General features: G+C 30.1%; 1 protein-coding gene across 5 annotated transcripts; it reads left to right on the top strand.

The window, feature by feature from the left end:
• The first annotated feature begins 867 nt into the window (after positions 1-867).
• Pcmt (Protein-L-isoaspartate (D-aspartate) O-methyltransferase) lies at positions 868-13,417 on the top strand. 5 transcript variants are annotated; one of them, XM_088235448.1, is made up of 6 exons: positions 868-1,348; positions 1,503-1,639; positions 5,434-5,659; positions 6,303-6,388; positions 13,030-13,107; positions 13,286-13,417. In XM_088235448.1, exons 1-6 carry the CDS (start codon positions 1,294-1,296, stop codon positions 13,379-13,381), a joined length of 678 nt encoding a protein of 225 aa, XP_088091574.1. In that variant the 5' UTR covers positions 868-1,293; the 3' UTR covers positions 13,382-13,417. The 5 variants fall into 5 exon arrangements, 3 of the variants coding, with proteins under 3 accessions (XP_088091574.1, XP_088091575.1, XP_088091576.1); XM_088235449.1 differs by having other exon boundaries at positions 905-996; XR_015823975.1 differs by having other exon boundaries at positions 962-1,348; positions 5,434-5,655.
• Positions 13,418-14,603: the final 1,186 nt, after the last annotated feature.

The raw sequence follows: 14,603 nt of genomic DNA, 5'->3' as shown, positions 1-14,603 counted from the left end.
CGTAAATCAAATTATACTATTTTTTTCTTATATAAAGTAAATTTTATGCTTTTCCAACATTAAATCTTCCAATGTGCTTACAATGTAATGCAAATGAAGTTGATTTTTCATCAATAATGTTTCAAGGAACTAATCAGTTTATCGCATATTCATGCAAAATATATACACAATATTCTTAAAATTATTGTCTAGTTATAAATAAAATAGCCTTTGATTTCTAAAAATTCAAAAATACTTTTTTTTCTGCCTTGGCCGTGATCGGAATAATTAAAAACACCAACTAAGTCTTTTTTCTTTTCCTCTTTATGTACGAGTGAAGTTACAAAATGAATGATATGAGTTTTTTTATTTGATAAAAAAAACATTTTTGAATATAAATATACGTAAATCCCGTAGATGAGGCGAGCTTTTTACTCATTACAACACAAATGCCACTAAGTCCATCTGAAGTAATGGAATGAACAATAAGTTTAGTAATATAATATATTAAATACCCGTATATGTAGTCATGATCTGTTTCTGTAAACGAGATTATATTGAATTTATGGTTTTGAATTGCAGGAACCCGTGTGGTGTTGATTGACGAAGGTGTTGGTTGAAGGTTGTCTTCTTCTTCTTCTTCGTTTTTTCATGGCCTTTTCACATCTCAACTCGGGTGTTCTGGCCAGTGTCGAGTATTTTTTTTTTTTTTTTTTTTTACATATATATATACACATGTGTTAGTAATATAGTATGTACAAGTTAGTATGTTAGTATTTAATATAATATATACATATAATAATAAAACATATTTACAGCTTTACACCATTTACAACTACGAGGTTGAAGGTTGAAGCCATGAAGGTGTTGCACGAAGCAAGGTCGTACAGCAAGACGCACGACCCTTACATACGGCGCGGTATGACGTGGTATGACGCCGACGCCGACGTCTTAAAAAATAGAGTTATTTTTAGTGTTGTCTATGGCATAATACGACTGTCAAAGCCGTGTATCAAAGTAAAAATAAAAAGTTTATTTTTATTTTTTATATTTTGGTGTGATGTGAAGTAAAATTTGGCAGTGGAAACATAATATATTGATTTTATAATGCAATTCTGAGGATTCGTACTTCATACACCTTTGAAATAATTCAATAATCGGCTAATTAAAGAGATATAATCATTTACGACCATTTAATAATTAATAGGAAACCTTTTGAACATCAAAAGCTTGTGGTTGTGTAAAATAAAGTGTCACACTAATAAATTCTGAATATTTCCTCTCAAAACGAAGTTCTTAAAAAAAATATCGAACATGGCTTGGAGGAGTCATGGAAAAGATAATGCTGACATGGTGAAAAATCTTAGAAGTAATGTTCCTATTAGTTTGCAATATACATCAAATCGGAAGTTCACAGAATATTTATTTAACTTTCTCACGATGAAGGAATCGTAAAGCTAAAACTCGTGTACACTCTTTGTAAGTAAAATCAATAAAAATGTCCTTTTAATTTTTCTTTTTAGTCAATGGAATAATAAAATCGAATGAAGTAGAAAGTGCTATGTTGGCTGTTGATAGAAAAAATTATTGTCCGGGATCTCCATACATGGATGCACCTCAACCGATCGGCTTTTCTGTCACTATAAGTGCTCCTCATATGGTATGTTATCCATTATTATTATTAAGGTATTATTTATGAGAAACAGTAGTCTAGATATAATTTATTTTAAGTGATCTAACATCCACGCGAAACTAGATTCTGCATTTGGACAGTTTTCAATTGAATACTTGGGTATACCCAACACAAAAGTTAAAACAAAGTATGCATCACCAAAACAGCAAATAAAAGATTATATAAAAAGATCTGAAATTTTAAAACTAAAGTATAAAGCTGGTAGATACAAAATGAAACACAAACAATAAATTTGATTAAATTTTAAACAAAATTTGTTCAAAAATTCTTTATTATTTTAAAGTTTTTGTCAAACTCAAAAATGAGTTCTATAAAATTATTATGGAATACTTATGTACTAACAGCCATTACAATAAGTATACAATATGTACTGGGCTCATGTGACCAGTCGTTGTCACATGAAAATAAATAAAAAAAATAAAAGGGGGGTCTAACTCTTATAAGTGAAATGTTATTAATAAAAATAAAAAGTAAATCATTTTAGTGATAGCTCTCACACTATTTTGGAAATATTTTATTTTAAAAAATCCCGGTAATTAAAAAAAAATAGTTTCTTTTGTATTTTTTTTTAAACTATTAAAAGCAAATAATTAAATTTAACAATAATTTTTGGAAAAAAAATATATGAAGGCAAAAATTGAATGTAATTTTTATTGGAAATTACGTAAATACCAATTATTTGGAAAAATGTCTTGTTAAGTATGTGTTATTATTATTGATAATGATAAAAATGATTAAAGGGAAAAACACAGGAGTGTTGAATAATTTATTGGAATAGAATACCTTTACTTCAAGCAATTAAGGACCGTTAACTAGTAATTACTGAGATAGTAATTTTGACCGATTTTTAAATATTATTATTCCAGGAATCCAAATAATCGTGAATATGAAAAGACTACTCGGTTACAATGGAATCACAATATAGAATTTAGGTAATGACCTAGCCGAGGTTTCTTCCGTTGTTTATTTCATCTTAATGAGCTATTTCGAAATGACATTATGGGTCGTTAAATCAAGCGATTTTAATTTTTCTAGCCTTATATACTTATTTTCGAAATTACCAGTATTCCTGAATCGTTAATTTAGGTTGTACGTTTTTAAATGAAATTCATTATTTAAAACCTTATATTTTGTTTTCCTAGAATGGTTAGAATTTTTTTATAGAGATCACTAAATTGTTTTTTTAAATATAGGTACCATTTCCTTCTTAGATAAAACCATTCAAATTTAAACGCTGTAAATCCAATATATGAATTGATGCCTACTTACAGTTTATTTTAAAAAAATATTTGCGTTATACTATCATCAACTAGTCAGAAAGTATGCTAGAAAGTATGAATCCAATTGTGGTACAGTGGGATTCGAACTCAGGAATTCTAATCCAGAGTCTGGGACTCTAACTACGGGATCACAAATTTTTAAACGTTCTGACATAATTACATTTATTAAAAAATAAATGAAATCTTTTGTATTTTTAAGAGATCGAAATATCTTTTGATCATACTGAATTTTGAAAAAATAATTTGGATCGTGATGTGCCAACATAATAATTATTGAAATTGTAAAATACGGAAAGTTGAAAAAAAATGTTTTTGCTTGGAGCAAAGATATTATTTTTAAAGAAAGATTATGAATGTTTTAACTTAATAATATTTTACGACGTCACACGACGCTTCTCAAATCGATCTCCCAAATCCGTATCTCGGAACACAAAAACATTTTTTTTTTAAAACACAATACCTATATTACTATTGCATTTTTACATATTTTTTAAATTGTAAAACAGCTCTTATGATAAAAACGCAAGATGCATTTTGTATAGAAGTATGTAAAAAATAATAATGAAATATAATACAATTTAATGAAAGAAAAGTAGAATCAACGGTGGCAGCCTTGATGAGATTCTAGGCAGAGAGCTTTGTCATAAACGGAGGAAATATTTTTGTTTAAAATGTTATTCCACCAGTTATTTCAATTAAAAAAATTAAATGCTTAACTGTGGATAATTACTCTGTCTTTTTTCCCAACTTTTCTGGCACTGTTTTTACAATATCTTAGCCATAGAATTAAGAATAGTCCAGAAACTGCATACGCACATCAAACAGAAGGCGACTCAACTACTCATAAATGAGTAGGTTTATGTTTTGACCCATTAGTTTCTTTGTAGACGTCGCTCAGTACGCAACTCCCGATTTGAATTCAACTATGCCGTGTTGTGTCCTTTTTATATTTTTTTATTTTATTTTATTTAACAGTATAATTATACATTTTTACAATTTAAAAAAAAAAACACATGTTATATTTTTACTAAAACTAAAATCCCACCAAGCCACTTTTTGTAGCTTGTTTTGTAGCTGTTTAAAGTGAAGAAATACTGCTAGGATCTTAAAGAAACAGGATGCAATCACATTTCATGTGTAATTAGCTAATGAATGTGTATATAACAAATGCATTAATTAAAAATTAAATTATTTTTCCATCTGTCAGATTGTCAAAAAAACAAAATGGAAATTTCGTTAGTGTTGCCAGGGTAGTAAATTTTTTTATCATACTTTGCTCATCTACATCATTGAATCTCGAATTAAACAACTCTGTGGTGGACATTTGACCGACATTATCTTTAAAATATCAAATATTATTTGACGTGATATATACAAATATCCATTTCATGTCAAATAAAATTTGTTTTATATTTTATGTTCAAAGTTCATTAATTCAATTACTCTTATTAAATGACCCTTTACTTATCTACTCTGTTGTGTCAATCAATGTTTCAATGTTGTTGTGTAAAATTTTAGAGAAATCAACAGATTGCTTTTTTTTTACCTTACATTTGTGTTATGGTTATATTCTTCGCGATCTGGCAATATTCTTTGGTGAATTCAAGTATGCGCGCGGTGAAAGTATGTCTAAGTGGAGGAATTATTGGAAACAGTCCGATGTATTCAAATATGATTCTACGCTTCTTCTGGACTATTCTAAATTCTATGATCTTAGCACACACAATGACATTTTACGATAAATTGGATTCGCCACTGAGAGATCACGCATCACCGACCGCTTGCGTTCGACTGTGGAGAGGTTTCGAGCGGTGGATTTCATTCACTCTAAGTTGGACGCCTGGAGTGCCCTGTTCTGAACTCTATATTTATTACCTTTATGAGCATAGTAGTCTTGATGCCTTGATTTTTGCTGAACCTAATTTTTCAAATATGGAATAGTATTGTTTTTTAAAATAAATATTTACTTGACTATTGATTAAGTAGGTAATTACTTTTATCATTTAATTTCATCAATCTATATTTCAACAACAGAACCAAAAATCAAAACAGCAAATCAATTGGAACTAAAACACTATCGATACATTTTTTTTAAGTAGCGATGTTCGCATCACTATTTAAAAAAAAAATTGCATGCTTATGTCAGATTTAATGGCGGCCTTTGCTAAACAGATTTAACTTATTCAATACATTATACATAGATAGCACGGTGTATTATGCACTTGCCGGTGCAATAAGATGCCGAATTTCCGTAAGTTTTTGTTTTGGCTACTATTTGTGGACGGTGACATTTTCAAAATGTACGGGAGCTTTGTGCACAGCTGCGAGTTTGAAGCGACTGGTGTGCCGGGTTGATTGAATTTCGTATTAGGCCAATTTGGACATAATATGGTACCCCTGACCACGCCCACTTCACAAACCTATGGATCTTATATTATCTGTGATATTTACAATTTAGTTTTATATTTGTTGTGGTTTCAGCATGCCCACGTACTGGAATATCTCAAAGACCACCTTACTCCTGGTGAAACGGCTTTGGACGTTGGATCTGGTTCAGGATATTTAACTGCTTGCATGGGTATGATGGTTGGAGAAACTGGAAAAATAGTTGGGATAGATCACATACCATCACTTGTATCAATGGCTAAATCTAATATTCAGAGAGACAACCCAGAACTATTAAGTTCTGGCAGAATTGAACTTGTAGGTTAGATTTACAGCTATATTGTGATATTTAATGTTCATTTTCGACATTTTTGAAATTAATACTGTGTTTTCTATATATCGCACATATGATAAATAAAATCATAACTCAAAAAAGAAAAATTGTTGTAATAGATTTAAATGAAAATCTTGATTGTCATAAAAAAAAATAGTTAAAATATGACACCGTTTAAGAATGACTATACTCAAATAAGAGTTAACGTTAAAGTGTTATACAGCCATCAAGCGGATAAATCTTAAAGCTTGAATTATGTCATTTTTTTATCATAGAGTTTTTAAAAGTTTTATTCTGTTATTTTCTTAATAGAAAATCTGAGTTTTTTGTGTTAAGTTTTTATTTTATCAAATGTGGCATATGTAAACCTTTTTTTTCTCAATGGATAAGCTGCTTTAATGCATGAAAGCAATGTTCAAATTATAAATAAAATAATTTTTGTGTTGATTTAAAAATGTGGATTGCGAATAATCTAATTAGCCATTATTTTGATTTTGAGAAACAGTTTTTAGTAAATTATGTAGTTTGATTTAAATAATTTAGAACATGTATGTATATTTGAAGCACAAACTTTGTGGTTATTCATTTTAAATTCATTCAATTAAAATAAAAACAAATTACTTTTATTTAGTTGGGGATGGAAGATTAGGATACAATGAAGCAGCTCCTTACAAAGCTATTCATGTTGGTGCTGCTGCTCCTATGATGCCTGATAGTGTAAGTATTTTTATATTCTTTTTTTTTCAACATATTTTTACTTTCGCTAGCTAGCTATTTGTAGACTAATGCGGAACTTGTTATTCAGATTAGATAAAGTAAAAAAATATATATATCAGTATCAATTCTGTAGAAAATACTTTATTGACCTTCAGATACTTAAATATAAAATGTATCTACATTATCTAGTTAATTTCTGAATATTAAGAAAACTGCTTCAACCACTTGACAAATGAAGCTACCTAAGTAGGAAAAAAACTTTTTTTTTCAAAAACTATTTATTTCTCAACATAGTCTCTTTTTACTTCGACACACTTAGTAAGACGATATTCCAACTTTTTTATACCATCTGAATAATACGATTTTGGGAACCTCTCAAAATACGCGTTAGTTTCGGTAATCACTTCTTCGTTTGAGCTGAATCTTTTTCCTGCGAGCCATTTTTTTAAAGTTCGGAAACAGGAAAAAGTCACTAGGAGCTAAATCTGGACTATAAAGTGGATGATCAATCAATTCGAAGTGTATTTCACGTAATTTTAGCATCGTATCTAATGCTGTGTAAACCGGTGCGTTGTCTTGAAGAAAGAGCACTTTTTTCTTCTTTAAATGTGGTCGTTTTTCCTTGATTGCATCATTCGATTGATCCAATAATGCACGATAATACTTTACTGTGATTGTGGATCCTTTTTCAAGATAATCGATGAGCAATATTCTGAGTGCATCCCAAAATACAGTGGCCATAACCTTGCCAGCCGATTTCACTGCCTTTGCCTTCTTCGAAGCACACGGAGCAAAACAACAGGATTACGCTTTATCATGTCCAAACACTGCTATGAAGTGGTCTCTCGAACTCGTTTTTGTTCGACACTGAGCAAACACAGCACCCATCTTGCCGATAGCTTTTTCATATGCAAATGTTCATGCAACATGTTGAACACACGTTCATATGAGATGTTTACCATTTCAACAATCTCACGCAACTTCACTCGGCGATTATTCATAACTATATCGAGGATTTTCTTGATATTTTCTTCAGTAACCACCTCTTTTGGCCTAGCTTTACTTTTGTCTCTTTCGCCGTTTTCCCTTTCAAATAATAGTGTTTGATCACTGCACGAAATTCGCTTTTTTCCATTTTTCAAGAAACACAAAAGTTGTTTACTTCAAACGACTACAACAATCGATGAATTTGGGTGACATTTTAACAGCTGCCGTTTGACAGATCGCAATTTGGAAAAAATAAATCTTTTTTATGTTTGTGCTGCCATCTAGCGCTAGGTAGCTTCATTATCAATCCGCCCTCGTAGGTATGCAAGGAATATAATGGACATAAAGATTTATTATTTAAAGTTTTTCATAGCATTATATTTTACCAAGGATAATTAGTCCAGGTTTACTTTCGCAAGTTTCGTAATATATTTGTGTTTTTTTCTTCTATCTGGAATGTTTCCATTTTCCTTTCATCATTAACTATTTCTCTATTTCGATAAATATATTTTCAGACTGAAAATCTCGAAAACATTATTGAAATGTGACTGCAACATTCCAGTGCAGTACTCATAGAATTATGATATTTCTCAGTGCAGTAGTAAGCTTATATATAATAATAATAATGTTTGGATAATTTATATAGCGCCATTTTTGTGAAAATCACCTCAAGGGCGCCATAATGTATACCAGTCAAGTACGTGTGCCGCCCTTAGGACTTTTTTGTCTATGAATAAAAGATTCAATCGTGTTGATATCGCACTTCCTAAAGTGTGGTCATTAATTAGATCGTTAAAAATATCTTTATCCGCAGAGCAGACCTATTTTTCAGCGGTAAGTAGAATTTTTTACACGCACAGGATAATTAAATCACATATGGATTACATATTTGTGCACAAAACAACCCTAATACTAAATCATTGAAAAATTATTTTATATTTTATAATTTTTAATAAAAGGGCTCCATTTTGTAATATTAATTTGCTCCTGGACACTTACTCCATCAAGGTAAAACAAAATCTCAAATTTGAACTACTTATTTTTCATTTCTTGTTCAAATTCCGTAACTTGTTATCATTTAATTGTTCTTTAGTGATCCTTATTTATATAATACGAGCTGAACCCGGCAATGCTTTGCTATTGCTAGATTTAAGTTCTTGCTAAATAGATTAAATAAACACAATCGAAAGTTTGATATCAATTATTGTATTTAATCCAAATTAGAAATGTACATATACATTATTATTTTTGTATTTCGGTTTACATAAATTGTAAGGATAGAGAATTTTGATAAATAGGTGTTCGAACATTGTTTTCCTGTCACTGTCTTGCATATGTCACTGTCTCCCCGATACTGTGCGAAAAAGACAACTGTTTGTCAGACCTTTTGTTAGAATAGACAAAATTGACGTTTCACTCTACCGTTTTCCGCACCTCAAAACTGAGTCGATTTTGTTATTTTTTTAGACAGAGTATCGGAATAAAATTTTCTGAATTGGTATGTTTTACGTTTTTCAAAAATAGTTATATTTGTATACCGTTCGCTGTGGGCCCGAATACATTAGATAAAACTGCTTTTTTATGGGTTTGAATGGTTCTAGTTTCCATAATAAACCATTTTTTTAAAAAGGAAACAATATAGGGACACTCTAATTGTATAAATCTATAATGTTTAAAAAAGAGCTCTGCGCTGGTTTGGACATGTAGTGCGAATGGACAACGAAAGAATGGCTTAAAATATTTACAATGCGATGTTCATGGATGCAGAAATAGAGGAAGACCGAGAAAGACATGGCATGACCAAATCCAACAAATACTTGATGGATATGGCAAAAGTTGGAATAATCAGCGCACATGCATGAGAAGATCTATGAATGTAGAGGAAGCGAGATATGAATGCAAAGATAGAGTGATGTGGCGTTCTATCCTCTCTCCCTACCCTTACGGGGAAACGGCGTGCTAGTTTGTTGTTTTTGTTATTGTTATTGAGAAAAAAAAAACATTTCTCTAATGCCATAATTCAGAGAAAATATGTGAATTCGTTTGTATGAAGAAAAGTCGGACAGCGTTTCCTCTTAAGGTTAAACATAATTAAGCATACTTTCAAAACTTTACTAAAATCTTGAACTTTAAAAAAATCTTGAGTAAAACCGTTCGGATAAACGTTAAAAAGATGTTGTAACTTTTCATTGGTAAGTAGGTACCTAGGTACTTGCTTATGATTGAATTCCAAATCTAAAAATAATAGATATTCTAATATTGCATTTAAGTAGATACCTAAGTACTTGTTTATGTTTGAATTCCAAAACATAAAATAATGAATTATTTTCAAAGAATGAATTCTTTTAGCTAATGTCAAACTCTGCTCAGGGATGTATTTAAGTTAGGAATGCGATTTTAAAAAATGTATCGAATGTTAGTTGATATTATTTTAGTATAACCGAAAATCCAGTAAAAAGAAATAAATGGGTAGAAATTATAAGGAATCAATGAAATAATCTGATTGGGATCCATAAAAAAACAAATGTTGTTTGTAAACATTCAAAAACAAACTTTTTTATACACAGTTGCATTCTCGGCGAATGCAACCCTGGTGATGGATAAAAAAAAAACATTTACGCTCTTAACTTTTTTTGTACTTAATATCAGAGATAATGTAGAACTATTACTAGTTCAGATCTGCCACTTAGTACTACGGTGCCATAACAACTATTTGACGTTTAGGTATAATAACACATTCCTATTGATCAAATTTTGTATTTGCGCTATTTCACGTTGGCCCTTAAACCCCTTAAACAAAAATCCGCGGGAAATTCAAAACTTTCCCTAAAAGATTTTACAGCTCATAGCTTAATCATGAGTAATAGTTAAAAATCAGAAGTATTCACTTTATTTCCAAATTGTTACTTTTACCAGGGATTTTTAATTATTACTACTGATCAAGCTACAAGTTTATATATTATGAAGGAATTAAAGCTTCTCTATCATTAATGATGCTGCATTTCGAAAATAATGAGTTGTAAGTTTTGGGAATTGATTGGGAACACATAAAATTTAATAAAAAATCTTAGTTTCCTTTTTTGTGATTTAAAAGTGAATTTACCACATTTAACAACAAACTTTTATAAAGCAAACTTGTCCTAACACTGATCATTAATGGTGAAGAGGCATTGAAGACAAAGGAGATGAAAAAAAAGACACTTTATATGGAACATGATTTTTTAATAATTTAGTTTACGTTGTTAACTTTGATTCAGTGTTAAGTTGGATAAAAAAATGTCAACATGGAACGCATAATTAAACATGACAATTTTTATTTTTTATTTTTGCTTCCTTGGCTATATGTTCTTCAGTAAATAAAGCCGGTGCTGCTTCAGGAAGTAGCCTACAGTTTCCCTCAATGAACTTTGCCTGAAAATGTCTTTGACATACGCGAAATGCATAGCGAATTCTACTATGTGATGTGTCTAATTTTGGCAAAGCAATATAGTTTGACGATGTCCCCGGATACATGGCAAGAAAGCACACAACACTTTTTTGACATTGTTATAATTATCACAGGCGAGAAAAATAGAAGAGAAAAGGTGAAAAGACACACGCACACCGTAGATTTAAGGTTAACACAGGTTTTAAATTTAAACCATTTTTCACACGCGCTATTTGCTTTTAATAGAAGAAAAAAGGTGAGAAGACTGATACAAACAGAAAAAATAACGAAAACAGGACACGCACGCCGTAGATTTAAGATTAACACAGGTTTTAAATTTAAACTGTTTTTCACACATACGCCATTTGCTTTTTCTAACTGTGTGACGTCATGATGCGACATCAGCGCTCGTGCGTAGCAAGTACGTAGCGCTTACTCGAAATAGCGATGCGAATTACTACCAATTCCATTACTACCAACACAAGGGGGGTAAAACATCCATTGCTACCAACACAAGCGGGGTAAAACACTTCGGAATAGGGACTGTCACCCCAGTGCTTAATATATTGAAGATTTTATGAGCTATAAACCTTCTCGTGGCAAAGATGTACATTTATCTGAAAACCGCACGCAAATCGGTCCGGTAGTTATTCAGTCCATCGAGGACAACCATTCGAACATTGCCTTTTATATATATAGATTGAAAACTGAAAAACTTCATAAATTAAAAATATTGAGAAATAAGACTTCATTTTCATGCCACCAGGTGGCACTCAAGTTATATCACAGGCCCCGTAAATACCATACCCTCCTTTAGGTTAAACGTATTAGCAGATTTCATCATAATAGTTTTAGCTTATTTTTTTGTGTATTTACTGAAATATTTATTAATACTTTTGAAAACTACAAACAGAAAAAAATACAGATGGTCCCTTCTGCTATCTGACTACCGATATACAGTAGTGGTCACAGAAATTGCATCATCCAATATTTTGAGGTTTTTCAGAAATTGCATCGAGTAAACTTCACGTACATATAAAAATAAATAAAGTTAAGATCAGTCTTGTCATATTTTAAAAAGATAACATAACATTGGCTAGCCTTTCCTCATGTCAGGTATTTTTATTTTAAATAAGTAAATATTGAAAAATGAAATATATAAAAAAAAAACAACCACTTTTGATGTCATTCAATTGCAATTTCTGTGACCGCTACTGCATATTAATTTATAATTTAACTTTTTCGTTACGTAAAAGAAAAAAAATCATTCGTAACAAAACAGTGTGTACATAATGGGGAGTGACGTCTCACAATCATGTTTTTTCTATTTTTGCTTATTATTATTCCTAAAATTACATAAATACATATGCAGTGTTTTCAATGAGTGCTGCATAATAAAGAATTATCAATATAATTTTTAACTTATTTCTTAAATATTTCGTATTACAACTGTACTTTTTATTTCCTTTATTAATTTAATTTAAGAAAAATATTCCTCTGTAAGTATAATGATGTTGACCTGTTGTTGTTTTCAATCTTGGAATTAAGATGTTACTAATTGTTCTAGGTCTCGTACTTACAACCGTGACAGAAACATTATTATATATCAACAGTCCCTATGTGTACTGTTGAAACTGCATTTTGCGGGGTAGGGTTTACAGGGGAGTTAAAACAAAGCTTGATAATTTTTCCAGAAACTATTACATTCTGTAGAATTGCCAAACACGTGTCGATATGTTTTCCCTATGGATTTGAAGTAAACGATTCTTTTCAAATAATGATTTTATATCTAGAACCCCGATTTTTTTAAACAATTGGGCAGTGGGAAAGGTAGATATTTTTTTTATTTAATATAACTTTTTTGATTAATTTTTGTATTTTTTAAATTAGTTTTAAAAGCACCCATCCGATTATTACATAGTGATACTTAATAATCGTCAAATCATGAAATGCATAATTCTCATAAATTATTCATCTTAGGTGAGGAAAAATTTTCACAAAATACAAAATTGTTGACCTTGACGTGATTCTGGTTGGTCCTAGAGATGTGTGAGCACTCACCCCCACAACTTTTATGTGCCTAGGTTTGAAGGAGATCTAGCTATATATGTAAAATAATTCCTCCCTTATTAGCCCGGTTCATTAAACATATTTGTACATCTGATGCTCCGAAAATTTTAAGTTGCTAAATGCAATAGGTATTATAAATTGAATTTCCAATTTTCAGCTCATAGACCAGCTAAAACTTGGCGGAAGATTAATTGTGCCAGTTGGACCAGAAGGCGGATCTCAGCATTTAACTCAGGTTTAAAACATAATGTTATTTCAAATAAAAAAAGGTATTCATTGTGTATTCGGTTTTTATTTTTATTAAAAGAAATATTGATTGAAAATCGTCTATATTAAAAATTATAAATAAATACATAATTCAATAATAATTTATAATTACATTTTGACAGCTCATTCTTTTCTTTGATTTTCAGGTTGATAAATTAGAAGATGGTTCAGTGAGAACAAAAAAGTTAATGGGTGTGTGTTATGTTCCTCTCACAGATAAAAAAAGTCAATGGAAAGAATGACGGAAGATAACTTGGATTAAATATACTTTGATCACATTGTGTATATTATTTATTGTTTGGCGTTTTGTTAATGCCATTGGCAGTTATTTTAAGAAATCGTAAAATCTACGATTTTTATTATATAATTTATTTAAATAATCCTATTTATAAAATGAAACCATTAGTAAACGAACTTTGTGCAGCATTTAAAAATCAGGTTATGGTCCCATGGTTAGTGTTACGACTCACGGATCAGAGGTCCGAGGTTCGAACCTCACGAACCAACTTGATTTCCATCTTCTAATAGTGAGTTATTTACAACTGGCCCCAAAATTTAAATATTTGGATAAACATAATTTTCAAAACTTAAAGGTGTTATTTTAATTGATTAATGCTCAACAAAAATAATTTTCAATAAATTGATCTTGAAACGATCATAAGTATATATGAGAATTGAAGGATCAATATATTGTTTTATTTGTGAAAAATATTTATATTAATGTTTTATTTCTTGTAAAATGTACACTATCTTAATAATAAAAAAAAACTTTATTTTAAAATGACAGTGGAATAATTATATTTTATATTATGTCTATCAAATCTGAAATGTACAGTTAAAACAATCATACAATTCATAAAAAAATAGTCGAAGTCAGAAACAACTAGAATACTTTTAAATTGACACCTGCAAATTTAATATACTGTTTGTTTTATAGGTTATTATGCCATGATGTGTTGGTTTTGTTTATTACAGACTAATATTTAAGACAGAAGAGTAGTCTAAACATACAATATCCAAAACCAACACACAACATAAAAACCCAGAAAATTACAATCAATATCTGAATGACCATGAAAACGCAATATTTCCAATTGTGTGAAAAACTGTAATATTTAGGTATGTATTGATAAATCACATTATATATTGACCTATTCAGGTCAAAGGCATTAAACCACAATTCCGGAAAAATCAGTTTCATTATTTCAAATGTGTTTTAAAAATCAATTGCGTAGGTCTTATACAGAAAAAAGGCAAAGTCACAAAATTCAATTTTATTTAAAGCAATTAAAAAGTATTACGAAATGAAAAAAAATATTTATGAAGAAAAAAACATATCAAAATTTAAAATAATGGTCAAGACATATGTGATAAACAATTTATAAATTAAATATATTTGTAATGTTATTATTAGAACACACATAACAATATGTATGATATGTGTGCCCTATTTTAAGATTTAAA

This window comes from Micrasema longulum, unplaced genomic scaffold, assembly GCF_059751315.1.
Source record: "Micrasema longulum isolate JH-2025_06_02 unplaced genomic scaffold, ASM5975131v1 h1tg001373l, whole genome shotgun sequence".
Classification (NCBI taxonomy): Eukaryota; Metazoa; Arthropoda; class Insecta; order Trichoptera; family Brachycentridae; genus Micrasema; species Micrasema longulum.
This window is presented reverse-complemented; position numbering and strand designations above follow the sequence as displayed.

Excerpts from the sequence above, each read along its gene's own strand:
- Pcmt (XM_088235448.1), top strand. The coding sequence starts at position 1,294 with ATGGCTTGGAGGAGTCATGGAAAAGATAATGCTGACATGGTGAAAAAT. Across the intron at positions 1,349-1,502 it reads CATGGTGAAAAATCTTAGAA|TCAATGGAATAATAAAATCG; the intron begins GTAATGTTCCTA and ends TTTTCTTTTTAG. Across the intron at positions 5,660-6,302 it reads TGGCAGAATTGAACTTGTAG|TTGGGGATGGAAGATTAGGA; the intron begins GTTAGATTTACA and ends ACTTTTATTTAG.